The sequence below is a fragment of the Phragmites australis genome, chromosome 16, assembly GCF_958298935.1.
Source record: "Phragmites australis chromosome 16, lpPhrAust1.1, whole genome shotgun sequence".
NCBI classification, from domain to species: Eukaryota; Viridiplantae; Streptophyta; class Magnoliopsida; order Poales; family Poaceae; genus Phragmites; species Phragmites australis.
In genome coordinates, this window is record NC_084936.1 from 2,486,777 (window position 1) to 2,513,877 (window position 27,101).

Sequence of the window (27,101 nt, forward strand, 5' to 3'; positions counted from 1 at the left end):
TCCGAGAACAATGTCTTCTTTATTACTTTAAAAACTGTAGTAACTGTTTGGGAGCTCTAATGGACAACAAGACTCCCTCTACCGTGTCTATTCGTACAGAAACAAACCGGAGAGGCTATATTTGAGACCCAATTACATATATATGGTAAGAGGTACAACACACCTCATATTATTTTAGGTCCATGGAGGTAAAGTAGTATACCCTACACATCTGAACTTAGTCAGACAATATGCCGAAAAGCCATGCTTGACACTGGATCATACAACTCACGCGAAATTCACGTACACTGAAGTTATAGTGTCCTTGAGGCTGAATGAGAGTGTGTATGCATCTTCGCGCTTGTACATGAAATCCATTGTTCGTGCAAGGTCGACTGCCTTCTCCAAAAGTACCATAGGATGTTTTTGATCGAGGCATTCCTGGACGATGTCCATCCATGCTTCCTCGATCATTACTCTAAGCTTTTCATTAGCTTCCTCTACTGTGACCCCATACTGCTTTATGCAAGTTTGCACAGTGGATACCACATGCTTCGAAGCTTGTTCTCGCTTCAAGAAAAAGAAAGGAACCGTGAGGAAAATGTTTACAATGTTTAAATCTGTATGTGGAGATAGAGTTGGTATCTACCTCATGTGACATCATGTCGTTACCAATGCGTCCGACAATACAAACACCTCTTATAATTTTCGGATAGGTGAAAGTCCACTGAACCGCCTCCCTAGTAGTCACGTCTCCCAGTGAAATGAAGGCAAGGTTGCTGATGTGCATACCTGCACTGCTTCTGACAGAAACTTGTAGATGCTCCTCAACATCTGTTGGTACGTAGTGTTCATCACGCCATTTGACCTCAGCATGGTAGCATTTGGCGATGTCAATTACCTGAATAGAAAGATGTACCGGATGTTAAAATTAACTTAAAAGGCAAACTTTTCATGTTGTGATCTTTCGAGCGACTTACCAGTTTTCTGACAATTTCAGCATGCTTGTTATTCTGATGTTTTAACTCTTCCACGATCTCATCTGTTGTGCCAAGTATATTGTTGTATAACGCCTTCAAGTATGCTGGGAATTTCTCTGCGGCCTTCTCATCCCACCTATATCATCGATTTCAGTAAAGTTAGATTTTGTGTGATGCATAATTTTTTGTCATTCCACCTGTGATTTAATATTATGAAGTGAGCTAGGCCGACCTTTCCATGGCTGTGGTGAAGATATTACTCTCCTGTGTGGTGCTATAGTTGTCATAGAGGTCATCGAACAATGAAATACACATAATCAACTTTGTGAGCATTATCCGTGAATATGAGTAATAAGGTTCATAAACAACTCCCATCATCCAAAAATGCATCTCCACCAATCTGTCCCGTGCAAACCTCAGGTCCGTCCGTGACTGGAAATCCTTCCACCATCTGTAAATCGACGAATACATATGATTAGAACATATATAGTATGAATTAAGTTATCAAATTATGACTACCAACTTATACCAATGTGCCCACTTACGTTGTAAGTTCTTTCAACTCCTGACAGTAGAGAACTTGCACGATGTTGTAGTCCAGCTTTGCAAACTCCAGTATGGTCTCATCTCGCGCCGCCTTCTTCTCGTACACCGAGATGAAGCGTCCTGCCTCCACCCTCTCTACCCGCCTGAACCGAGACGTCTCCAATGTGAACCTCACCTCCTCTGCCAGCTCCGGCTCCAAATTTGTTTTCATCACGGTTTGGAGGCGGCTCTTGTTGAAAGTGATGATGCCGTCAAGTATTTCCTCCCCGTGAGTTCTCAGATGTGCAGCATCGTACAACGTCATCAAGCAGTTCACATCATCACTTGAAACGTTTCCTTGCTCATCTCTGAACTTAAGGAACACATCTGCACATATAATTGAACATTCATGTTAACGCAACTGAAAATTACAAAATAGAAAATGAAAGAAAATATTTTACTAGTGCATTGGACGGAGTTTTTTTTTTTTTTTTGGCTGAACTTACCAGAACAGACGGGGTACCCATGCTTCCTGAGCAAGTAGAACCTCAGCGAGGTGACATAGAGGTCATCAGAAACTCCATCCTTGTCATCATATACGGCACGAAGCAGCTCGTCGATCTCCTTCTTGTAGTGGTAGTCGACTCCGAGCCGCTGCAGCGCGTCGACGAGGTCCAGCTTCCGCGCCAGGTCGGAGGAGGCTGCGGCGTCCAGCAAGATCCGCCTCACCTCCTCCTTCCTGGCCTGCGCCTTCTCCTTCATGGACAGGAGCTCTGCCGGCGTGCACGGCTGGTGGGTGAGGAAGAAGTCGCCCCAGGGGCTCGGGGTGTACGGCCGGGGATTGTGCTGCACGTCCTGCTTCGTCGACTGCGAGGCCAGAGCGTTGGGGCCGTGGGTGGTGGTGGTCGCCATAGCAACGGCTGGGGTTGATCGCGCAGGTTGCTAGGATGCTAGCTAGCGCTGGATGATCGATGCCTGAGCTCGAGGGCGGTGGATGGGTTGAAGAAGATGGCTGGGTTCGCTGGCTTTATATAGACGCGCGCGCACAATAATCAGTGATGTAGATCAGAATACCATTCAAAGGTACGGTCATGTCGAGTTGCGGGTCGCTACCAATAAAAAAATGCTGCTGAGGCGAAGGCGATGGAGTTTTTTTAAATAATATTATTTTATTGGAAAATTTAAAAAATATTATCTAAAATCTGAAATTTATAAAAATAAGTGTGTGTTGGTACGCGGAGTAAAGAATAAGGACCTATAAGCACTTCACGTACCCATAATCTACATGTACAGTGAGCCTAGGGCTTGTCGTCACTTGGAGTGCTGATAATTGGTGGGACTAGCTATCATATATCAATAGACTAGAATTTCTTCGCTCTCTTATGTCACCGACGAGTGGATCTTACCTGTCATATGTCTTTTCTCTTCCTTCTTTTTTTCGGTCATCATCCAAAAAAACCCTAACCATGACAATACCAGATCTAGACTACGCCGCCATGTCCACACACTTGCTCTCTCCTGCCTTTGGCTCTTAGCTCGACCCTGCTCGTCCTCTCCCTCCCTCTCTGGCCTGCGCCTTGTCTTATGTATTTATTGCAAACACTTGCCATTACTTCGATTTGTGCACATGAAACACATGGTGCACGCATGTCAGTGGCGGTCTGATTAGATGGATGGACACCCTTTCGTTTTTCAGTTTTACTGTTGATCAGTACCTTGTTAGCAGGATATTTTTCCTACCAAAGATTCCTGTGTCGGCAACATACAAATATTTGAGGTTAATAGTTCAGTCGAGCATTCTAGTAACATAATTCGCCTCTGGTTAGATGGATGGACACCCTATCTTTTTCAGTTTCACTGTTGATCTTGTCTTACCCAAGAATCTCTACCGGCAACATACAAATCATTGACGTTTTTAATAGTTCAGTCATGCATTCTAGTAACATAATTCGCCAGAACATTAGGAATTTTTCATATATGATTCAGATCCTGCGGAGGAATATGAGGCATACAATGTAGACCTTTGTTACTGTATAATAAGCAACATGATTAGAAATTAAGCCAAACTTAGTTGATTAAGAGTGTGGATATACATTTAGATCATTCAAGTGCAAATTCTTTTAGACACAAATTTGAGTGCCTAATTTAAAATAAAATAGTTGTTTGCATCTGCACGTCTTGTTGATGTAGAAACTAAAAATTATACTTCTATTATCTTAAAAAAAAAGCAGCATGATGAATTTGAACAACAAGTGATGCGAACATTTGTAGTGCTGCTAAGAAGACACTGCCTTCTTTTATGGTGCAATAATTGTCATACAAATTATCAAGTATGGACACGACCATAAACAGTTGTGTAAGCATTTTTCGTGAATATGAATATTTGGCCTCAAAGAACACTCCCAGCATCCAAAAATGCATCTCTCCTGCTACCTCAAAATGGGTTATTATAGATATATTTTAAATCTTATCACAGACGATTATAAGTTCTGTCTCTACAAAACTGTATGTGATATCGAGCTTGTTACAGACAGTTACAATTTCATCTGTAACATAGCTATACACAGACTATGAGTAACTGTCTAAATAATATTCTAATTAATCATTAAGTCGATTATTTATATAATCATGACTACACGATTAACCAGAATATCACCCCGGTAGTCCCGGTATATGTTTTATGCCCAAGATCAGAACACACGCATTTGCAACAAGCATATCATCACAAGACATAATAAAGAGCGAGTAATTAAATTAAGTTACAAGTCTTTAAGTAGATTAACTTTATAACCAAGTACAAACCGAACATTGTTAGAGTAGCTACGCAACGGAAATAGTTACATAATGATAAGAGATGGGTAACACCATTGCCCTAAGATGCCACCCCAAAATAACAACACTTGTGCCTGTCGCCAACAACGGCGGGCATAAAGTAGTCAGAAAGTAAACCTTCCTCATCTGAAAAGCAAACGAAGCACGTGAGTACGAAGGTACTCATAAGACTTAATCCATAATGGTCACATATATAGCCTGACTGCAAGAAGAATTATCAAGAATTCGGCCATAAGATTAAGTGAATTTCATATGCAAGAGCAATTTTGACTCAAGTGTAAGCATCTATATCTAACCATAAACAACCTTCTATCTTGAGACCATTACCATACCATAATTATAACTTGAACCATATCAAAGCTTCAACAACATCACCATACATTTCCCAACATACCATCACAACCACAACCGGAACTCTACGATTGATGCAAATGGATAGAAACGTGCAAACCGAGAGCGCGACAATTCGAATTGTTTTACACCTTGCAGGGGGTATTCTATTACCCACATAACTTGAGGACCATACGGCTTGCGTGACCACACAAATCCACACAAGGGAGTACTCATGTCAACATTTCCCAAATGAACCCCAGCCGTTTATATATGCGCCTCGGCATGCGGGGGTCATCTAGAACTACTCTCAGAGCAAACTAGATACCCCTTCCAAGCCTATTATACCCACAACACCCGATACTAGCACGCCAAAAGATCACAGCTACATAAGGTATTCGGCTCATCCGTCCCATATACGGATACGTGGTAAGTACGGACAAGTGCTAAAGCCAACTACAACAACGGACGGTGCTTAATCGATTCAAGCGCTATAGCATCTGAGCCCCCCTTCTTGAGCCATCCCTATTGCTCGCTCGAATCTCGGCTTATCCTCACTAACTTACACAATCCTCAATCATCATTATCTTTGTGAAATAAGGTAAGCCCTAAGCTTGTGAACGATGGCCAAACCACCGCTCGATTTCTACCGAGGACCTAAGCCATGCTAAGCATAACACATTCTTTTTAAGTTAGACCATTACGTGACATGAACAACCTAGGTTACAAAGGATCAAGCGATAAATAATGTCAAGGGAGGGTACTGCAACAAATAGGATCTAACCCAAAACCCGACAGACTCATTGACATGCAAACATACATAAAGCATAACTTATCAATTGACATAATATATGATTCAAAGTAATGGGATGAAAATGCTTAGATGGTTTCCTTGTTTATCAGCTTCACAAGCAAGGGAAACAACTTCCGGATCGCTCTCGATTACGCTCGTGTTACCCTCCGGTCCTTCGTTCACTAAGAAGAATGCATGCAATGATGAGCATGAAAGAGATGCTATGAAAATGCTACAAAATTTTAATGGGGATGTGGTACCAGGTAATGAACATAATACAGTAAGAAACACTCGAATTGAAGCACATATGCTTATGGTATAAATAATTTATTTAAGGGCTATCAAAAAGGACCGTTACTAAACTAGATATCAAGATTAAATGAACTTCAACAATTTAAACAGAACTTTCATACCAAAGTATATTTTTCCTAGATAGCACTGATCAAAACATGAATTGTCCAAGTGGTTTCATAATTTCAAGAGATGGTATTAATTAACAGTGATTTAATTAAGTTGAAATACATTCAATTAAATAATTCATTATTAAAAGTATTATATTGAGTTATAACATTTTTTAATATGTATGACATACTCATACGAACCTGAAACAACTGATCTCATAATTTTTGGAGTTCATATGAATTAACTATGAAATTTACAAACTATCAACAAAGTAAAAAAAAAGAAAAACGTCTGATGAATAGTAGAATCCAGAGTCTCCGGGTGAACTCGGACCCTCTGGGTGAACCTCTGGGTGGGGGTCATCATGTATTTTTGGTTAGGATCACCCGGAACCTCTGGGTTGTGACTCGGAACCTCCGAGTTCCTGCAAAATACATGTTTTTCGATGATTCTTCGACCTGATTCGACTTGTATGTTAAAATCTAACCCACATAAGTATGTATAGGCACTAAAACATGTATTCTAAACCTAATTTATCCACTCCACGAAATCGAATCACTAGCTCAACTCATCCAAACATTTCACAAATGCTCCATTTCATCAAGAACAACATGCATCATCATTCTTCAATTTGCAGCTCCAAAACTTGAATTTATCCATCCTAAAATGTGCATTGTTGCTACGAGATCCTAGGGAACTTACCCAATATCTTTGCCAAGGCTAGTGTACGTCAATTTGGGAAAGAAACAAGGGAAAAAGCTTGGAGGAGAGGAGACCATATTGCTGAAAGTTCAGAAAAAGAGGGGTGACGAAAATTGATTGAACTCCTCCAAATGTTCATGCATGTGAGAATTTCTTGGGTGGATAGGAAGCTTAGGAGATGGGGAAAACAGTGAGATAATATGTACACCTTGATTCATTGATCTTGAGGGAGATTTTTGGTCGAGAGGGGAGAATGTTTGAGAGAGGGAGAGGAGAGCTCCTGCTGCCTTGGTTGTTAGAACGTGAGTGAGGGAGAGAGGGTGCGGGTAGGGGAGGGAAGGGGTGCTGCTGCAGCTGAGGAGGAGAAGTGAACTGGTGGGCTGGCCAAGGTGGGTCCCATTTGCAAGGGAGACAAGTTCAAATAGCCGCAAAACCATCTCTCTCTCCCTCTCTCTCTATTTGTTTTCCCAAACGAGGTACTCTAATGCCCAAGAATTCTCGAAATATATGTGCTACAATAACAAAATGTGATGAATCCAATTTAAATGGCTTCACCCACCACGCCTACGTGAGACTTAAATTAGTGAAAACTCTAACATTGGTTATTTTCAAAATACATAGCAAAGATCAAACCACTATTAGAAATAACAAGTACTCAACCATGCTTAAAAATTAAACCTGATGCTTATGATGATCGCCCCTTAAAAGAATGCATGATTATGCTTAATGATGTGATTACAGAATTTGGGATGTGACAAACCTCCCCCCGTTAAAAGAATCTCGTCCTGAGATTCGGGTGAGCTTAGGGGAGAATACGACGCATCTAGGAACTTCATGATTTCGTGACAACCACGCTGTGGGGATGGAAACTTAAGCAACACTCACATGTTGGAGAAGAACTCAGGGTAATCGGCATGAAGTTGATCTTCACATTCCAATGTCGCTTCATCTTCGGTATGATTGCTCCATTGAACCTTGAGAAACTTGAAAGTGTTGCGCCGCGTCTTCTGTTCGGCTTCAACAAGGATGTGAACAGGGTGCTCGCAATAAGAAAGATCGGGTTTAAGTTCTTGGTCATTCACGGTCACAACTTCAGTTGGAACGTGAAGACATTTTTTCAATTGTGAGACATGAAAATGTTGTGCACGACGAAGAGAGATGAAGGTAACTCCAGCTGATAGGCCACCTTGCCACGCCGGGCAACAATTTGGAAAGGTCCAACATACCGCGGCACCAACTTTCCCTTGATTTGGAAACGCTGTGTTCCTTTGAGGGGAGAGATCCTGAGATAGACGAAGTCTCCAGTCTTGACCACAAGCTCACGCCGACGACGATCAGCATAGCTTTTCTGACGAGATTGAGTTGTGAGAAGGTTCTTGCGAATGGTTAGGACTTGCTCTTCCGCCTCTTTGACCAAATCCAGGCCCAGAAAAGCTCTTTCGCTGGATTTGAACCAATTCAATGGGGTTCGATATCTCCTTCCATAGAGTGCTTCTAATGGGGACATCTTGATACTCGATTGAAAACTATTGTTGTAGGAGAATTCCGCAAATGGCAAGCATATTTCCCATTGAATGGTATGTGGTGCTATGGAAGACATGTTAAGGGCTTGTGCTCTCACCTATGGAAAGATATGGAAGAGTTTAGTCCCCATAGCTTCATGAAGACTCTTTAAAAAATGAGAGATAAAGATAGACCCATGGTCGGAGACAATCTTCGTAGGAATACCATGAATACAAATGATTTGAGCGAGGTAAAGCTCCACACACTGCTTGACAGAAAATGTGGTTTTGACGGGAAGGAAATGAGATGATTTGGGCAACCGGTCCGCAATGACCCAAATCGAGTCATACCCTCGAGTGGTCTTAGCTAGTCCAGTAATGAAATCCATACCAATTTCCTCCCAGATCCAAGAGGGAATAGACAAGGGTTGGAGTGTACCAGCCAGCTTGAGATGTTCGGCCTTCACCCTCCAGCAAACATCACACTCGGTGACGTAACGAGTGACCTCACGCTTCATGCAGGTCCACCAAAATCTTTGCTTGAGGTATTGATACATTTTGGTGCTCTCGGGATGAATAAGACAATAACAAGTCATGGGCTTCACCCAAAATCTTCTTCCTTAACTCATGGACCTTAGGACTACAAATCACTTTCTAAACCACAAGATGCCTTGATTATCCTCTAAAAAGTCCACAGCTTTGCCCTCCTTCATCTTGTCACAAATTCGGGTCATACCCTTGTCATTCTTCTATGCATCCTTGATTTGATCGAGGAGGGTGGATTTGACCTCAAGATTTGCAAGAAATCCCTACGAGACTATATTGAGTCAAAGTCTCTGAAATTCATAATAGAGTGTGGCATTTTTGGGCTTGACCATAAGACAATTGCACCGAGCCTTTCAGCTCAGGGCATCGGCAATGACGTTCGCCTTGCCGGGATGATAATCAACCTCCAATTCATGGTCCTTGATCAATTCAAGCTGTCTTCTTTGCCTCATGTTGAGGTTGACTTGAGTGAATATGTATTTGAGGCTCTTGTGATCAGTGTAGATATTACAAAGATTGCCAAGAAGGTAATGATGCCAGATTTTTAGAGCATGCACAATGACGACAAGCTCTAAATCATGATTTAAATAATTTTTCTCATGGTGCTTCAATTGGTGAGAATCATAGGCGATGACTCGGCCCTCTAGCATCAGAACACAACTGAGGCCTATACGGGAAGCATCACAATAAACGTCGAAACTCTTGTCCACATCTGGTTGAGAATGGACAGGAGTAGTGGTGAGAAGATTCTTCAAAGTCTGGAAGGCTTGTTCGCAAGCCTTGGACCAAGCAAACTTTACTCCCTTCTGCAAGAGTTCGGTCATAGGCTTGGCAAGTTTGGAGAAGTTCTCAATGAACCGACGGTAGTATCCCGCAAGTCCAAAAAAACTCTAGATGTTGGTGTTGTTCTGTGGTTGCCCCCAATTGAGCACATTTTGAACCTTGCTTGGGTCAACAGCGACACCATTTTCGAAAAGGACATGGCCGAGGAAAGCAACTTTCTTGAGCTAGAATTCGCATTTGCTGAACTTAGCATAGAGACGATGTTCACGGAGCCTTTCAAGAATGACTCAAAGATGCTGGGTATGTTCTTCTTTGGTCTTGGAATAAACGTGGATATCGTCGATGAAGATTACGATGAAAGAATCCAGCTCTTCCATGAACACTGTGTTCATTAGATACATGAAGTAACCTGGTGCATTGGTTAGGCCGAAGGACATGACCGTGAACTCATAGAGTCCATAACGAGTGGAGAAAACCATTTTAGTAACGTCTTCTGATCGAATCTTTATTTGGTGATAACCCAATCTTAGATCAATCTTGGAGAAGAAATGAGGACCGATCAATTAATCAAACAAGATGTCAATGCGGGGAAGTGGATATTTATTTTTGATGGTGACTGCATTGAGAGGACGATAATCAACATATATCCTCAAGGTATTATCCTTCTTTTTGACGAAGATAGCCGGGCATCCCCAAGGTGATGAGCTCGGATGAATGAAACCTTTCTCAAGTAATTCCTTCAACTGTTTCCTCAATTCCATTAACTGAATCGGAGGCATACGATAGGGTCTTTTAGACACCAGGGCCATTCCGGGTGCGAGTTCAATGATAAAATAACAATCCCGGTTGGGCGGCATCCCCGATAATTCTTCAAGAAAAACATCCGAGTACTCGCACATCACTAGGATATTCCAAAGGTCTGTGGTTGTGGCACACTCCAAAGTATAGAGATGGGGACCACCCTCTCCCAAGTGGAGGGGTATCTGGACACTGGTTGATTTTTTGAGAGAGATAATCGATGAGAGCGCCATTTTTGGTCAACCAATTGATCCCTAAGATGACATCCACTCCCGTAGTATCAAGAATGATCAAGTTTGCAGAAAACGAAACTTCTTCAATAAGGATCTCGGCCAAAGGAATGACTTGATTGGTTTGCAACTGGGTACTGGGTGCATCAATATGATAGGAAGAAGGCAGAGTTTTGGTGACCATATTGTGACGCAAGACATAATCCTCCTTAATGAATGAATGAGATACTCCAGAATCGAAAAGTGCAACTACAGGGTGGGAATCTATGAGTACCGTACCAATGAGCACGATGTCGTCCTCCTTAGCCCCTTCGGCGGTGATGTGGTTCACCCGGTCACGTTTGGGAACTTGCGTAGCCTTGGATGCCTGCTGAGAGGGTTGTGCTCATAGTGGCGGTCTTGGAGCAGTCACCACTGCTCCAATCTTTGGAAATGACACTCCCACGCAAAGTGCCTGACACGCCCACAATTGTAGCATGGGCTGCTGGGACCACCAGTCACACTTCCTTGTGACCCCGCAGGCCTTAGAGTCCGTCCTAGTGATGAGGAGTATGAACGTTGCACCACCCACATATGACGTGGAGCTGACGATTTCTCATGTGAACTATGGAAATAGATGATAGTTTATATTAAAAAATTCATATATTTTTCATACAAATTCAGATGAGGACATATAAAATTGTAACCCTCGATGAGATCTACAACTTTGTAGTTAACTTTTTTTTCATTTGAAGTCATTTTGATGTCCAAATAATCGTTTGAAGTTTGAGATAGAAGATATCAAAATAAATGCATATGCTACTAGTATCACTAGTAGTTTTATAGTGGGATGGTAAGGAAGGTTCGCGCGAGCTGAGAGGTTTCGAGTTTGAGTTCCAAGAACCACGCGCGCGAGTATTTCGTGCAAAAAATCATGTTACTTGTGACACACGTTTGCTCGAGCACCAACAATTATCATCCTCACACGGTACGAGAACCATTACCAACTGGTGGTGCTCTCACTCTCCACAAATACAAAGGCCAACGTTAGAACTTGGTTGTTCCCAGCAAACACAATAGTAGTCAGGTCTGTCCTAAGTACTTAATGATAAGGAAAGTGTCGTTGATGAACAAGATATGCCGATGATGCTTGAAAGTTTTGGTACATGCTCCTAATGCGAAGAAACATTGGTCCAGATCATACTTGCCAGGTTTGAAAAACAATGCGTACTTGTCAATGTCGTAATACGTCCCTAGGTTATTTCAGCAGTGGTCTACAACAAGTGTAGAAGATTGTCATAAGATGCTTCGTAGGTCCCGAACCTCATCTTAATTTCATTCCTTTTCGCCCTTCAAGCCTTGTTGTAGCTGATAGTATACTTGTACTTCTCAATTTGTCTAACTATGGACCTTGGTTTGTAGTTTAGATTGTTCATAATTTGAGTGTACATCACATTTGCTACAAAGGCTGAGGTGATGTTTTTGTGGTTGGGCTCAAGTTCGTCCATTGTGCAAGTGTGGTCCATCACAATCGATGCCTCCCAATGCTCAACCCACTTGTCCTTGAAGCGGTACACCCACCACAGGCAATACTCCTTCACGCACTTGACATCATATTCCTTCTTGTTTGACTTGAGAATATAAAACTACCATCGAAGTGATGTCTCCTATTGAGTCACAACTTCCTTCATGGCCTATTGGTAGGGTACCTGGCACCCTAGGTTACCTCATTCTACGTATACTTACAGGCCACCTGATTCTCCTCATTGATCATAAGGTTGTTAAAGTTTGGATTGTTTCAATCTGCAGGAACAGGAGCATCGTCCTCATCATTCGAGATGTCATACTTAGGAGATTCGTTAGCCTCAAGATCATCATGCTCCATCTGTTCAATTAGAGAAGGGATCCGTTCCTCCTCATCTGCCTCACCGGTCAATTCAGTCAGATAATCCGATGAATGTATACTATTCGGATCAACATCCTCATCATACTCTTCCTCATCACCCTTGTAGCGAAAGTAGCCCTATTAGGCTATGATTGTGATTTTAGTGATTAATTACAACATAGTCGTTGGGACTAACATATTTATCAAGTATATACTTTAGTAGGTCTCATGGATGCAACAAAAGAGAAGTCGCCGAAGCCGAAACAAAGAGAGAAATGAATTAGACTTATTCCATGAATTTTGAGGTGATCAAATGAAAAGATATGCACATAGGATAGTCTGGTGCTTTTTCCAGTGTTCAATAAGTTATCACAGGATAATTCGATGTTTACAAATGAGTCTGAGTGGGTTGCAACGGGTAGTTTCTTCTGCTATACTCACCGGATGATCCGGTGTTCACAAAATGAACACACCGGACTATTATTTTCAGAGAGTATCAAAATGAACATATACACATAGGATAATCTGGTGTATTTGTCCGGTGTTCAGTGAGTCATCCAAGGATAATCCGGTGTTCGTAGAGATTTGAGTGGGGTTCCAACGGCTAGTTTGTGAGAGTGTACTCACCGGATGATCCGGTGTTAGTACTACTATTCTCACCGGATCGGGTGTTAACAGCTTTTTAGAGTCGTTAGATTAACGGCTAGTGCACGAGTTTAAGGCTATAAATACCCCTAAATTATTCTACTATATCCGAAGACAATGAAAATAAGTAGGATGCCCCAAAATGGGGGTTTCCATCTTGCGTAACTGACCACTGCAAATCAAGTCGAAAGTGCTTATATGCTTAACACGTTTTTGTCTCAATGACAGGCCGCTCGAACATTGTCTAATTTTTTTTTTGAAGCGACTCGATCTTATGTATCTACTTATTGTCTTTTTGCCCCCGCTCATGAAACGGCTCTGCTGCAATGGATGGCAGAGGGTCCGTAGTACCCGAAGCACTGGAGTGATCTAGTAGCCCGGAAGGGGCCAAGTGGGTTACAAATTTGATCACGATCAATTGCTTTGTGGATTGTCTCATGTCTCTTGATTGGTTGGTGTTTATCCCCTCAATATCGCAAATTTCTTACGTCCATCCTTCACTCAGTCATTTGAGTGTGCTGGAGTCCAGAGAAGTTCACATACACCTGAGAAGACATCCAAGCCACAAAAGTGCTTAAAGTGATCATCCAAGGCGATTAAGCACAAGATTAGTGAGTGATTAGTGCTTATAGGCCTACAGAGTGAGTTGCTAGGTGATTGCTGCCTAGAGAGTGGATCTAGGAGTGATCCAATAGTGTACCTCTTAGTACACCGGCACCACACTAGCACCTTAGAGTCTTGGTGACTCGCCCGCAATCTTGTTGACTCGCTGGTATTTCTTAGATAGGTTGCAAGTGCTTTGATCGGTAGAGTAGACATACTAGATAAACCTAGAGCTTATTTAGATAGAAACTGATATAGATTTATCTTGTGTTACTTTTAGAGACAAAATAGTTTTAAGTGTCCTAATTCACCCCCTCTTACGACGTCACCAATCCTTTCAACCCTCCTCCTCCTCATACCCCTCATCCTCTATCTCCCAAATTGCCTCCTTATTCTTTCATCACACAAACAACATATGAGGCCAATCTCTTCACATAACATCCTGCAAGTACCTCCTCCATAATTTATCTTCACTGAGCGGGTACACCTCCCAGTACATACCATCTCTCGCTCGGTTGCCCACAATGCTAGTGGTCATCTCTTGAACCTCGGGGTCTATTTTGAAACTCTGCATCAACTAGGCGTATAAGTATCTGATACTTTTGTACGTAGGTCTGGAGATACCCTTCTCCATTCACTAAAATGTGGATAATACTACCCCTTCCGAACCATATACTATTTCATTGTCCCTATAAAAAATCCTAAACTGCCACATATCCGACATACCTAGCAAGCATCAACAAAACCATAACACTATTGTGATAGAACAGAAATAATTATATAAAACTATATCTACAATGGAAAATTCATTATAAACATGACTCAACATGTAATCTATGCTACAACAATATATTCTTGAGTCGCTACATCAAACACCTCTAAATCCTATATCTACCACACCAGTTATGACTACACTATATCTAAATACTACATCTAATACCTAACATATGTCTAAATACTATATATAATTGCTAAAATATACGTACAAATAAGATATAGTTGCTAAACTATATCTAACACTGATTCTAAAACTAGATCTATATTCTAACCTACGTCTAGTGACTATCCTACCAGGTTTATAAAAAAACATACATCTAACAACTAACCTATGTCAGAATCTAGCACTAGTGGCTATCATAACAGGTTTGTAAAAAAATCACAAAAAAATATACCGAATTACAATTGCAGGTGTAGTAAGATACTCCAACTTCGGTAAAGTGTTTCGGTATCATACTTCGCGCTTTCATCGACAAAACCCCTAGAGGAGGAAGATCAAAAGTAGTTCCCTTCAGAGCAGTGATGAAATTTGAAACCTTAGACTCAAGAATAATTCTGGTCATACCCCATACACTCGCCTAACGAGAGACCATACGCTCGCTTGATGAAGATCTACCAGCGCTGCTTCCAACTTTGCATGCAGGGCGTTGCCAACTCTCTTGATTTTTTTACACCTGCTACTTGGATCTTGCCTATCTCATCACATACCACAAAGCCCCATCTTCTTAATTTGTTTTCCTTATTAAAGAAGCCATCAATGTTTACTTTCGCTACCTGACAAGGTGGTGCTTTCTGTTGAGAAACCGCTGCTACCGGGTGTAGTCCAGCAATCCCTCTAGAGAACAATTGCAAAGAAGACACAAGCATAGGGGAAAATCTGTCTATTCTTTATTTATCTGTTCTTCTGTATGTTACAATGAGGGGTCTCCCCCCGTATATAAAGAACCAAAAACCCTAAGTGTTGGACTCCAATCCTACTAGGACTCGAGACGGGCCCACTTCAATACGTAACCTGCTAGGTTTCCTAACACTCCCCCTTGGGCACTTCTCGTGGAATGCTTATGTCTTATCAAAACTCCCCAAAAACCCAGTGGGAAAAATTAGGAGAAAGAGTACATAGCTCGCGACATGGTCACACGAATTGCCTCATTAAAAACCTTGCCATGAGAAACTTCAGGAAAACTCATATAAGGGAAAAAGAGTACAATTCACCCAAATGCTTCAAGTAATCTTCATGATTAACCTTAGGTACTTAATCTTCTTGACTAAGATTTAATTCTTCTTATCGGTGTTATGTGAAATATCTCCCCCTGAACTGTGCAACTCTCTAAGCCTCATCATCCCAATGCCACGAACACATCTTTCAAAACTAGATGCAGGGAGAGACTTAGTGAACAAATCTGCAAGATTCTCACATGACTTGGTATGATTACCATTATTTCATTCATTTTATGCAATTCATGAGCATAAAAGAACTTGGGGTTGATATGTTTCATTAAGTTGCTTTTCACATATCCTGTTTGCACTTGTGCAACACATGCAGCATTATCTTCATAGATAATGGTAGGGGTGTTAGTAGTGTTCAAGCCACATGACTGCTGGATGTGATTGATCACTCTTCTAAGCCATGCGTATTCTCGTGCGACTTCATATAGAGCTATTATTTCTGAGTGGTTCATCGAAGTAGATACAAGACTTTGCTTCGACGATTTCCAGGATATTGCAGTTCCACCACATAAGAAAACATAGCCAGTCTGTGATTTCGCTGTATGCGGGTCTGACAGGTACCCAGCATCTGCGTATCCAACAAGACTTAGATCCTGATTCTTTCTGTAGAACATGCCCATATCCTTGCTACCTTGCAAATAGCGCAGAATATCTTTCAAGCCCTTCCAGTGTCTTTTAGTGGGCTCTGCACTGTATCGTGCAAGTAGGTTTACTGCAAGCGCTATGTCTGGCCTAGTGCAATTAGCCAGATACATCAGCGCACCTATTGCACTTAAGTATGGGAATTCCGGTCCCAATACCTCCTCCCCCTCTTCTCTAGGTCTATAGGGATCTTGATCTGCTTGTAATGATCTTCCGACCATGGGGGTTTTAGCAGGAAATAATTTTTCAAAACCAAACTACTCTAACACTTTCTGAGTGTAGTTTGATTGATGTACAAAGATTCCATCTTCCATATGCTCTAGCTGCAGGCCCAAGCAAAATTTGGATCTACCCAAATCTTTCATTTCAAATTCAGACTTCAGGTATGAACTTGCTTCTTCAATATCTTCTTCTGTACCGATGATATTCAGATCATCTACATATATAGATATTATGCAAAATCCATTCTGGGACCTTCTTATGAATACACAGGGACAATCCGTGCAATTTGTGTAGCCTCGTTTTCCAAGAAATTCACTCAAACGATTGTACCACATTCTACCTAACTGTTTTAACCCATACAACGACTTCTTCAATTGTACGCTATAAAGGTATCTATTTCCTCTATCCTGATTTGACAATGGTATTCCTTCAGGTACCTTCATATAAATGTCCGAATCTAGGCCCCCATAAAGATATGCGGTCACAACATTCATCAACTTTATTTTCAACTCTAGGTTGACTGCCATTGAGATTAAATATCTAAAGGTAATTCCACCCATCACCGGGGAATAGGTTTCTTCATAATCAATGTCTGGTTGTTGAGTGAAACCTTGTGCCACTAGTCGTGTTTTGTACCTCAAAATTTTATTCCTTTCATTCCTCTTACGAACAAAAACCCACTTGTATCCCACTGGTTTGATGTGGGGTGGTGTGTGGCATACTGGTCCAAAGACCTCTCTTTCATTCAGGGACAACAGTTCAGCTGTTATTGCCTTCTGCCAGTCTTCCCAATCTGACCTCATTCTACATTCAGCGAGCAATGCAGGCTCAGGGTCATGATCTATGACTGTGGCAATTTTATTTGCGAAGTATGTGTCGACTATTGTGGTTGCTCTATTCCAGGATTCCCCTGAATTCACATAGTTTATTGTTATTTCATCATGGGCTGCACTTTCAGGTGCTTCTTCATCTTGCTCTTCATAATTTCTTACTATTGGAGCAAGGTCCTTTAGTTTACCAGCGTCGATTTCAGTGCGCGCATTTTCGCTGGTTTCTTCCTGCGTGGGAAGATTCAAATCTGGTATGTCTACTTTTTGAGGTTCCATACCATCACCAGGTCTCAACTGGCTCCCGTTTTTTTTTCCTTTAGGGCACTTTTGTGATCGGCTATGGTAAGCTCTCATTTCCCACTTTCGCCAGACGTCTCCGGCTATTTGGGACTTCAGTAACTGGATTTCTTGTTCTTTTATTATTTTTTGGAGCTCCTAGGACAAGATGAGGGGTACCTTCTTTTGGTACTTCCACCCTCTCCGGTGCATTGCGTGCAGGCACGTGCGACTTAGTCATGCTCTTCAAATCACAAAAATGATCAGGCAGATTGTTTGCTAATTTTCAGTAAGTCGATGATTTTCTGTACTTCATCATTTGCTTCACTAGTGCGAGGACATGTGCTGCAATTCCTTCAGCCTGCCATATAATTTCCCGGCATTTCTCATCTAAGGGTTTATTTCCTCCCCCTAATGACGAAAAATTATTTTCATCAAAAATGCAGTTAGCGAAGCAGGCCATATGCAGATTTCCAGTTGCTGGTTCTAAATATCGAATTATGGATGCAGTCTCATAACCAACATAGATTCCAACTTTCTGCAAAGGCCCCATAGCAGTCCGTTGTGGCGGTGATATTGGCACATAAACATACATCCAAATTTACGTAAATGGGAAATCTTCGAGATCACCCCTTGCACTAGTTGCATAGGTGAATGGATGTTGTAGGAGGAGGGTCTGTAATTAATGAGGGCAGCTGCATGCAAGACTACATGTCCCCAACATGTAGCAGGCAAATTACAGCGCTGTAACAATGGTCTAGCAATAAACTTTATTCTCTTGATTAGTGCTTCAGCTAGTCCATTCTGGGTGTGGACACGCGGTACAGAATGTTCAACTTTAATTCCCATGCCAGTGCAATAATCATCGAACGCTTTCGAAGTAAATTCTCCAGCGTTGTCCATTCTAAGGGACTTCACTCGATGATCCGGAAAATTATTCCTGATTTGTATGATCTGCGAGATCAACTTTGCAAAGGCGTGGTTACGGGTAGATAGTAAACATACATGCAACCACTTTGAGGACGCGTCTATTAACACCATAAAGTACCGAAATGGGCCAGAAAGCGGCTGAATAGGACCACAGATATCCCCTTGGATTCTGTCCAAGAATGCAGGGATTTCATCCTGTACCTTCAAGACAGATGGTCTCACTATTAATTTCCCGGTAGCACATGCAGGGCATACAAAATCTTCATGATTCGAGAAATTCTTCACATTTATGCCATGACCTTGTGAGTTAGTAATTATGTTCCTCATCATTCTAAGATCAGGATGACCTAATCTATCATGCCATAGGGAAAATAATTTCGCACTACGAAATACAGTCTTTAAGGTAGTGAATACTTCAGGTGCCCTAATACGAGTGTAGTATAAGCCACTGCTCATAGAGGGAAGTTTTTCTAATATTCTTTGTTCACTATCACGCTTAGTGATGTATAGGTACTCCCTATCATCTTCTTCACCAGTTTCTACATGGAAACTGTTAGCGCGAATGTCTTTAAAACTTAAGAGATTCCTTGTAGATTCAGGGTACAGCAATGCTTCTTCAATGTGAAAAGTAGTTCACATAGGTAGTGTGACTGCGGCTCTTCTAGATCCAACTATGCATTTATCACTACCAGTGACAGTCATCACTTTTTCAGAGCTATTTCTGATAGAATGGAAATATTTCTTTTCTCTTAAGATTGTATTTGTGGTTCCACTATCCACAATACACACTTCCTCCATGTGGGCGCCACACATATTCTATAAATAAAGCATTCAATCATTCACATGCAAGAAGGTAGCACAAAGACTAAATACTTTATATATACTATCGAAAAATTATTTGCAGCTAAGATCCGCTCTTCTAGAGCTTACATTTATTCAATCCTCCTAAATTCAGCAACTAACGAAATAAATGACTAATTACTCTAATTCTAGATAGAGTCTGCGAAATATCTGGCCACTTCATCTTCAATGGCTTTGTTTTTCGCTTCATTCATTTCGGCATCTACTATGGTAGTGAAAGAGGGCAAAGCAGAGGCCTCTGCATCATCTTTCATTGGGAGGTCTTTTACAGTCATTGCGGGAGCATCAGCAACTTTCATGTGCGATGCATCCCTTTGAACTTCGACTGCTTTGTCCTCTTCCATCCCTACTGCAATGGTGAGGTGTGCTTCTGGCTGCTCTTTCTTCTTCTTCCGGAATGCTTCCACAACATGCTTAGGTGCTTTGCAGATGCGGGACAAATGGCCCCAAACACCGCACTTAAAGCATGTCTGGTTCTGCTCACCATAAGGCTTGACTTCTTTCTTTGTCTTGCCATTATCATCACTAGGCTTGACTTTGCCTGTCACCACTTTCTTTCCTCCCTTCTCCCGCTTCTTATTGTGGATCTTGTGCGCTTTGAAAGAGAGTTGATTGACTTCTAGTTCACTGCTCCTTCCTTGCGGCTGGGATAAGAAGTTCTTGTTTATGACTTCATCATGAATTTTATGGAGTTGCAACACATTAATCAATTCAGAATACTTCTTGTAATTTGATTGACGGTGATTGCGTGCGGATTCGGCCGCATATGGGTGGAAAGTGGAGAGAGTCTTCTCAATTTTCTCCTCTTCTGTGATCTCTTTCTCATAGAGACACAATAGTGTGCAAATACGGTGCAACACGGAGTTATACTCTCTGACATGCTTATAGTCACAGAAACGGAGCCGGACCCATTCTTGCTCTGCGAGAGGCTTGATGTTGTACTTAAAGACGCTCAAAACGCTCCTGCAGTGCGTCCCATAGTGCCTTAGCGCTGGTCATTGCCATGTACTCATCCTTCAAAGTGGGTGAGAGATGACGGCGGAGAAAATGAAGTGCTTGATCATTCTCATCCTCCGTGGGAACAATTGTACTACTTGTTCCTAAGCCAATTGCAGCGCGGAGCCTTTTTGCTCCTAGTACAATCCGAACATCCGATGCCCAAGTGAGATAGTTACGGCCATCAGCACTCAGCTCAGCGAACTTCTTGTTCGTGATGCCAGCCATTTACATATTTAAATGATGCAAGTATTACTACCAGTAAAGTTGCTTCATGTTGCTAAATTGGATTGCTGCAATTTTTCGATATTTTCTATACTATTATGTGAATTTTACTGAATTTAAACGCATAACAAGCAATTTAAACAGCAAAATAATATAGAAATAAATATTGCATAATGGCTAAAACATATGCAAAATTTAAATTCTAGAGATACTTTCAAGTAGGAAAAGTATTTTCAAGATTCTCCGTAAGCCCAAGGGTTTATACACAAAATTCCAAAATTTTGCGTAATTTTCAGAAACTACAGGGTCTAATTTGTAAAATCAGAGTCTTTGGATAATTTTCAGAATAACTAGGGGCCTAAACGCAAAATTCAGAGACTGCGCTTAAATGTTGGAAAATCCAGGGGGCTAAATGCAAGTTTTTTTCTTTCTTTTTTCCTTTTTTAGTCATCGCAGCCATGAGATTTGCAACCATCCAGCCTGCATGGCTTGGCGTGCTCTGCAATGCGCCATGCATACACACATCAGGAGCAGGGAAGCATGTAATCTTCATTTGCTTTATTGCTTGCATGCAATCGTTACTTGCATGGCCTGCTTCCTTTTTCTTTCACGCGGCAGGCTGCCTACAAATAGGGTGGGAAGGGGGGTTCGGGGGAAACTTTTCGAACTGAGTTAATTTCATGATTGATCAAATCATAAAATGACACTCAGAAAAAATCAACATTTTTGCAGGCCATCTGGCCAACAGCCGCACATCAGCAGAGGATGGCGTGCAGGCAGCACAAGGGCGCACGGTAGCCAGGCCTTTTCTCCCTTTTTTTTTCAATCTGCGCAGGGGCGCGGCAGCGCGTGCAACAGGTGGCTTGGCTAGCACGCACGTCAGGGTAGCAGCCAGCACATCAGCGGCGTTGGCCAACAACAGTACATGTGCTGCAGCAGGGGGGCTTCGGCTGGCAGGACTTCAGCACGCGGATGACACGCGAAAACCAGGGCAGCGCGTCTACGGGACGGCTGCGCGGAAAACCAGAGAGGAAGCTGGCGGACGCTTGCGGGCGGCACGTCTGTGCGGCTGCCGGCCATCGAGCAAATTTTGCAAATCGGCTTTGGGGTAGAGAATCGATCTACTGCATAGCATAGGATAGATCGAAAATAGTAGCCAGTTTATAGTAGTAATGACAAACCGTAGCATATTCATATTGTGCTAGTTACGGTTCATAATTCGATTCTACATAGCGACGATTCATATGGTACTTGTTACTGTTCGTGCGAATTTACTACTATTCATGTGATGCGATTTCAGATCTATTTTGACGCAAAACAGTAGTGGCTAGGGTACGTACAAAATCTATCGTACCTTTCAATTATTGTGAATAATTCGTGCCGCGTAGGGTATATAGGCTAGGCCAAAGATCTGCTCGCTTGACGACGATGTCAATGCAGTGCAGATCGGTCGTAGGCAGATTCGTTCCTCTAGCTTGATCTCCGGCAGAGCTTCGTGCTGATAACGTGTTGAGAAACCGTTGCTACCGGGTGTAGTCCAGTAATCCCTCTAGAGAATAATTGCAAAGAAGACACAAGCGTAGAAAAAAAGATGTCTATTCTTTATTTATCTGTTCTTCTGTATGTTACAATAAGGGGTCTCCTCCCGTATATAAAGAACTAAAAACCCCGAAGTGTTAGACTCTAATCCTACTTAGGACTCGAGACAGGTCCACTTCAATACGTAACCTGCTAGACTTCCTAACACTTTCAATTGTGCTTTTGGTTTCTCGGTTGAGCTTTGACTATTCTTTTTCAGCTAGTGAAAATCTGACAAAAGATAGGCAATACAATGGCTAATCACATCATTATTCCTACCTCTCTCCCGACATTATTTTGTTTCTTGCTGACCACCAGATCCACAACAGAGTGCAAGTTTTCATTTGTATTGCTGGCTCTAGAGTCCGTACGGTTCTAAACATTTATTTCGCCGATTGCCAATCTATCAGCTTCAGTTGAACTTCCTCCATATTTTCTATTCTCCATGCTTCTTTCACCCATTTGCATTTTAAGAATAGACTACCCAACCTTCATCCAATCTGCAACGTACTAGACATTTCTTGTCAACATCGATGCCTCGATGAGCCAATCTAGTGCGTAAAGGCGCACATATTGTTGTGTCAAAGTCGCCATATAAGCATCTTCACTTTGTTTGGCACTGGCATCTCTCATATTTTTGTCCAAATCGATTTGATACTTTTATCTCCTTCCGAAGTCGCAGTATATCTCCGCAGACATTGTTCTTGTAGTTGGATTCCCATTTTATAAGCTGGTTTAACATAGAACAAGCCTTTAGCATCAAGTGTGATGCAGGCATGTCCTGGAAATTGTTCCTTTACCGGGATTGACAATATACATTCTGCTGCACTTAGACAAAAAGATTGAGTTTACCAACTCCGAGTCCTATCCAGCCATAATTAAATCAATGAATTTCGAAACTTGATGAAGGATGCATTGATCCCTATGTGTAGCTGGCGGGGTTACCCCTCGAGGGAGCCATGGGTTATTCCATATATATATTGATTCTCCATTTCCGACACATCATATTATTTCTTGCTTAACCAAATGCACGCCTTTAAGAATGCTACACCATGTATATGAAATACCCGGCCTAGATGTTAGCCCTGAGAAAATTTCCATCTGGGAAATACCGAGACTTTAGGATCCTAGCACAAAGTGAATGGGGGTCAAGTAACAAACGATATGCCTGCCTCAGCATGCCATATTGAAAGTGTGCAGGTCTCTGAATCTCAATTCACTATTCTTCTTCGATCGTGTCATTTTCTCCTAGCTAACCCAGTGTACGTATCTTCCTATCTACCTCTTGCACTGGAGACTCTTGATAAGGTAGCTTTCGATTTATATTCGATCTGTTTCCACCTGCAGCTCGCGAAGCCTCGATTGCTCCTACGCATGAATTGATTTTAGTTTCCACAAAAAAATAATTTATTTCATAATTAGGCTACCACGGCGACAGTGATCTAGAGTAGTACTAGTACTTGTTATCGTACTTGCAACTAGTGATCTAGAAAAGTATTGTTCTCCTGTTTTCTTTGAGTCCTTTCTTTAGGATAAAGCTATAAAAATAGAGCACGTTTCTTTAATGGATTATTATTAATAGCTAGCTCTGCTTAGTGCTAATCCCCATGAACCCTTTATATACTCTCGGGACACATTGCGGTTTCCTACTGCATTACCTACAGACGATCGATAATGGTATAGGTACGAACTTTCTATATACGAAACGCTCACAAACGCACATATTCAACCCACCATATACACGAACTCATACATCACCTACCGAAGGCCGGAGATGCAGAATTTAGAGATTATGAGAAAGTTTAAAGATTGACGAAGTTATCATAGGATCATTGTCGACAGATATATCATCTATCACTGAAAATTTTTTGCTATAGTAAAACACACCAGGAGTAAATTTGAAGTTTGATCCTTAATAGACGGGAACACGTTGCACTAACTATCACTTAGAGGTTCCATGAGTCAGCTCTACTTTTGTGGGATACCAGCGCTCAGCTACAAAGTCCGGTTAGTCACAAGAATATTTATCGACTTGAGCAAGATTTTTATACCATATATAGTATAAATGATATGCTTTCAGCTATTTGTGGCATCAAAAAGTAGGAAAGTAGAAGTGTTTTTAAAAAGTAACCCAATAGCTTTTTTAGATAAAGGGAGTAAGTAACCCAATAGCTATCGAAGCCTCAATTGCTTCTATGAATATTTAATTGATTTTATAAGTAGGCCGATGAGAGTAGAGTGGTCAAGATAAGTACTTGACATAGCACGATTTGTGTTGGCTGCTCTGTCCATACAAATATATACTCCCTCCAATATTTTTATAACTCACGCACATATTTCAAGATTACACCTTTGTAAATTATGGTAAAAATTAGTCAAACCACATGTAAACTTTGTGATACAAAAATGGTTTCATTGGTTTTGGATTTTAAACTAGTAGTGGACAATTAGCAGTGATAATTAAGATTATTACTGCTGGTCATGCTATCACCCGGTAACGATAATAAGGGTAATGATAATAAGGCTATCACTTCCATAAAATGAGCAATGATAATTCCAAATCTTAAAATACAAACTTTGCATTTTTGACTAACCTGATATTGCTAGCCAAGTCCTCTAAAAGCATAAACATTAGTTAATTTTGCGTTTGTCAATTCACAGCCACATGCTGACAATATAGCTGCTAGCCATTGTTTGTGCTTCGGTTTAACTATCTATAGCATTAGCGTTAGTGAGATGGTGCGTGAACCAAGGTGGGTCATGGAGAGTGAGTGGGGTAGGGTCACCGCCCATCACAGAAATCTGGCCAGCACATCCGGACCGCACGCGTGGCACACGGCTGGCCAGGGGATTCACTTAGGAGCGCCATATCCGCTTCGTCGTCACTGATTGGTGGGACCCATGGAGTCTTGGCCCCACCTACTAGTAAAATGAAGATATCCTTGAGCGTTTCACTGCATGGTGAAAATAGAAAGAAGCTGAGGCACTGTTCTGAGTGTCCCTCCCAACCATGTGTACTTCGAATGACAATTTGACTGTCAGGTGAGACCGACTCCGTGAACAGGATGAGTCACTCATTCAGTCGTATTGTTACAGAAAAAATTATCATTATCAGTTTTTAAATCAATAGTAAATTAGCGATTTTATGAATTAGCAGCGATAGTAAGTAACTATGAATTCAAAACTAGAAATCACCGAGAATCAAAATCTATCCACCTATAAAAACACTCTACCATAAACTCCTAAAGACCTGCCCATCGATGTGTCACCTGAAACATCAGGCCTAACGACAACTTGAGGGCGAAGGGCATCATGGGCTGGCCAATCAAACCAAACCGATTTTCTACCGCTTCCAACTGCCGCTGACGCCTCTCTCTTTCTCTCCCTCATGTGTGCTGTGTGGCCGAGGCATCCATCGCGCCGCCGCCCCACGACGCCGGCAGTGGAAGCCGGACGCTTGCTTCTCTGACGGCCGGGGAGGCGGAAGTTGCACACACGGCACGGCCAGAGACGAGGCTCCATCTCGAGTTTGCATGCCCCGGTAGCATGCAGCTGAAAGTGCTACGTAATTTGTTTTTGCTGCCGTTCTGGAGGACGAGAGGTTCGGCTCCTTTTTCAGCGGTACAGCTGCGCGGGAGACTCTTGATAAGGGTAGTATCGGATTCGTATTCCATCCGTTTCCACGTGCAGCTCGTGAAGCTTCGGTTGCTCCTGTGCATTAGTTGATTGTAGTTTCCACAAAAAATAATTTATTTCATAATTAGCCTGCCATGACGAGAGTGATCTAGAGAAGTAGTGGTACTTGTTATAGTACACACAACTTTGATTTTTTTCTTCTAATACTGGTCCAACTATGATTTGTGTGACTTGTTCCTTTCACAAGTGTTGATAACCAAAATTGATATAGAGTAAAGAATTTCAGAGTTGGAAAATTCAATGGGTCAGAATATCCGGTTTTGGATCGGAACTTCTGGTTAAGTTTTTACCTGAATATCTGGTTTTGGATCAGAACTTCCGGGTTGATGATCAGTTGATGATCTAGAGGCAAGGGAACTTTCGATGTTCAAAGTTCAATTTTTTCATGAAAATTTCTTCTCTGCAAGAAATGGTCCGGCGTGCACAAAACTCCAGCACCGAACCTTCTGGTGAGGACCGAAACTTCATATGTTCACACCAGAACTTCCAGTGTGCACAAATTTTCTGAAATCAGAGATAAAACTTTCAACACTATTTTCTCTCTAACTTTGGTTAGACGTGATTACAATTTCAATACATAGACACTCTTACACAAACATAGAAATCATCAAACCAAAATAACAATTTTGCTAATCACTCATCACAAATAAATCAAGACACATTTCAAAATTACAAAATAGAAAATGAACACAATATTTTACTAGTGCATTGGAAGGAGTTTTTTTTTTTTGCTGAACTTACCAGAACAGACGGTGTACCCATGCTTCCTGAGCAAGTAGAACCTCAGCGAGGTGACATAGAGGTCATCAGAAGCTCCATCCTTGTCATCATATACGGCACGAAGCAGCTCGTCGATCTCCTTCTTGAAGTGGTAGTCGACTCCAAGCCGCTGCAACGCGTCGACGAGGTCTAGCTTCCGCGCCAGGTCGGAGGAGGCGGCGGCGTCCAGCAAGATCCGCCTCACCTCCTCCTTCCTGGCCTGCGCCTTCTCCTTCATGGACAGGAGCTCTGCCGGCGTGTACGGCTGGTGGGTGAGGAAGAAGTTGCCCCAGGGGCTCGGGGTGTACAGCCGGGGATTGTGCTGCACGTCCTGCTTCGTCGATTGCGAGGCCAGAGCGATGGGGCCGTGGGTGGTGGTCGCCATAGCAACGGCTGGGGTTGATCACACAGGTTGCTAGAATGCTAGCTAGCGCTAGCTGGATGATCGATACCTGAGCTCAAGGGCGGTGGATAGCTTGAAGAAGATGGCTGGATTCGCTGGCTTTATATAGACGCGCGCGCACAATAATTAGTGATGTAGATCAGAATACCATTCAAAGGTACGGTC

The 27,101-nt window shown here is 42.0% G+C and overlaps 1 protein-coding gene across 2 annotated transcripts; it reads right to left on the minus strand.

The window, feature by feature from the left end:
• On the minus strand, window positions 1-26,943 carry LOC133896096 ((E)-beta-caryophyllene synthase-like). Of its 2 annotated transcripts, none has more exons than XM_062336614.1 (6): window positions 26,516-26,943; window positions 1,505-1,871; window positions 1,192-1,410; window positions 960-1,095; window positions 629-880; window positions 1-549 (listed from the first exon to the last, which is right to left on the minus strand). In XM_062336614.1, the coding sequence occupies exons 1-6, from the start codon at window positions 26,916-26,918 to the stop codon at window positions 268-270; spliced, it is 1,659 nt and encodes a 552-aa protein (XP_062192598.1). In that variant the 5' UTR covers window positions 26,919-26,943; the 3' UTR covers window positions 1-267. The 2 variants fall into 2 exon arrangements, with proteins under 2 accessions (XP_062192598.1, XP_062192597.1); XM_062336613.1 differs by lacking the exon at window positions 26,516-26,943 and adding an exon at window positions 1,991-2,472.
• Between the last annotated feature and the right edge of the window lie 158 nt (window positions 26,944-27,101).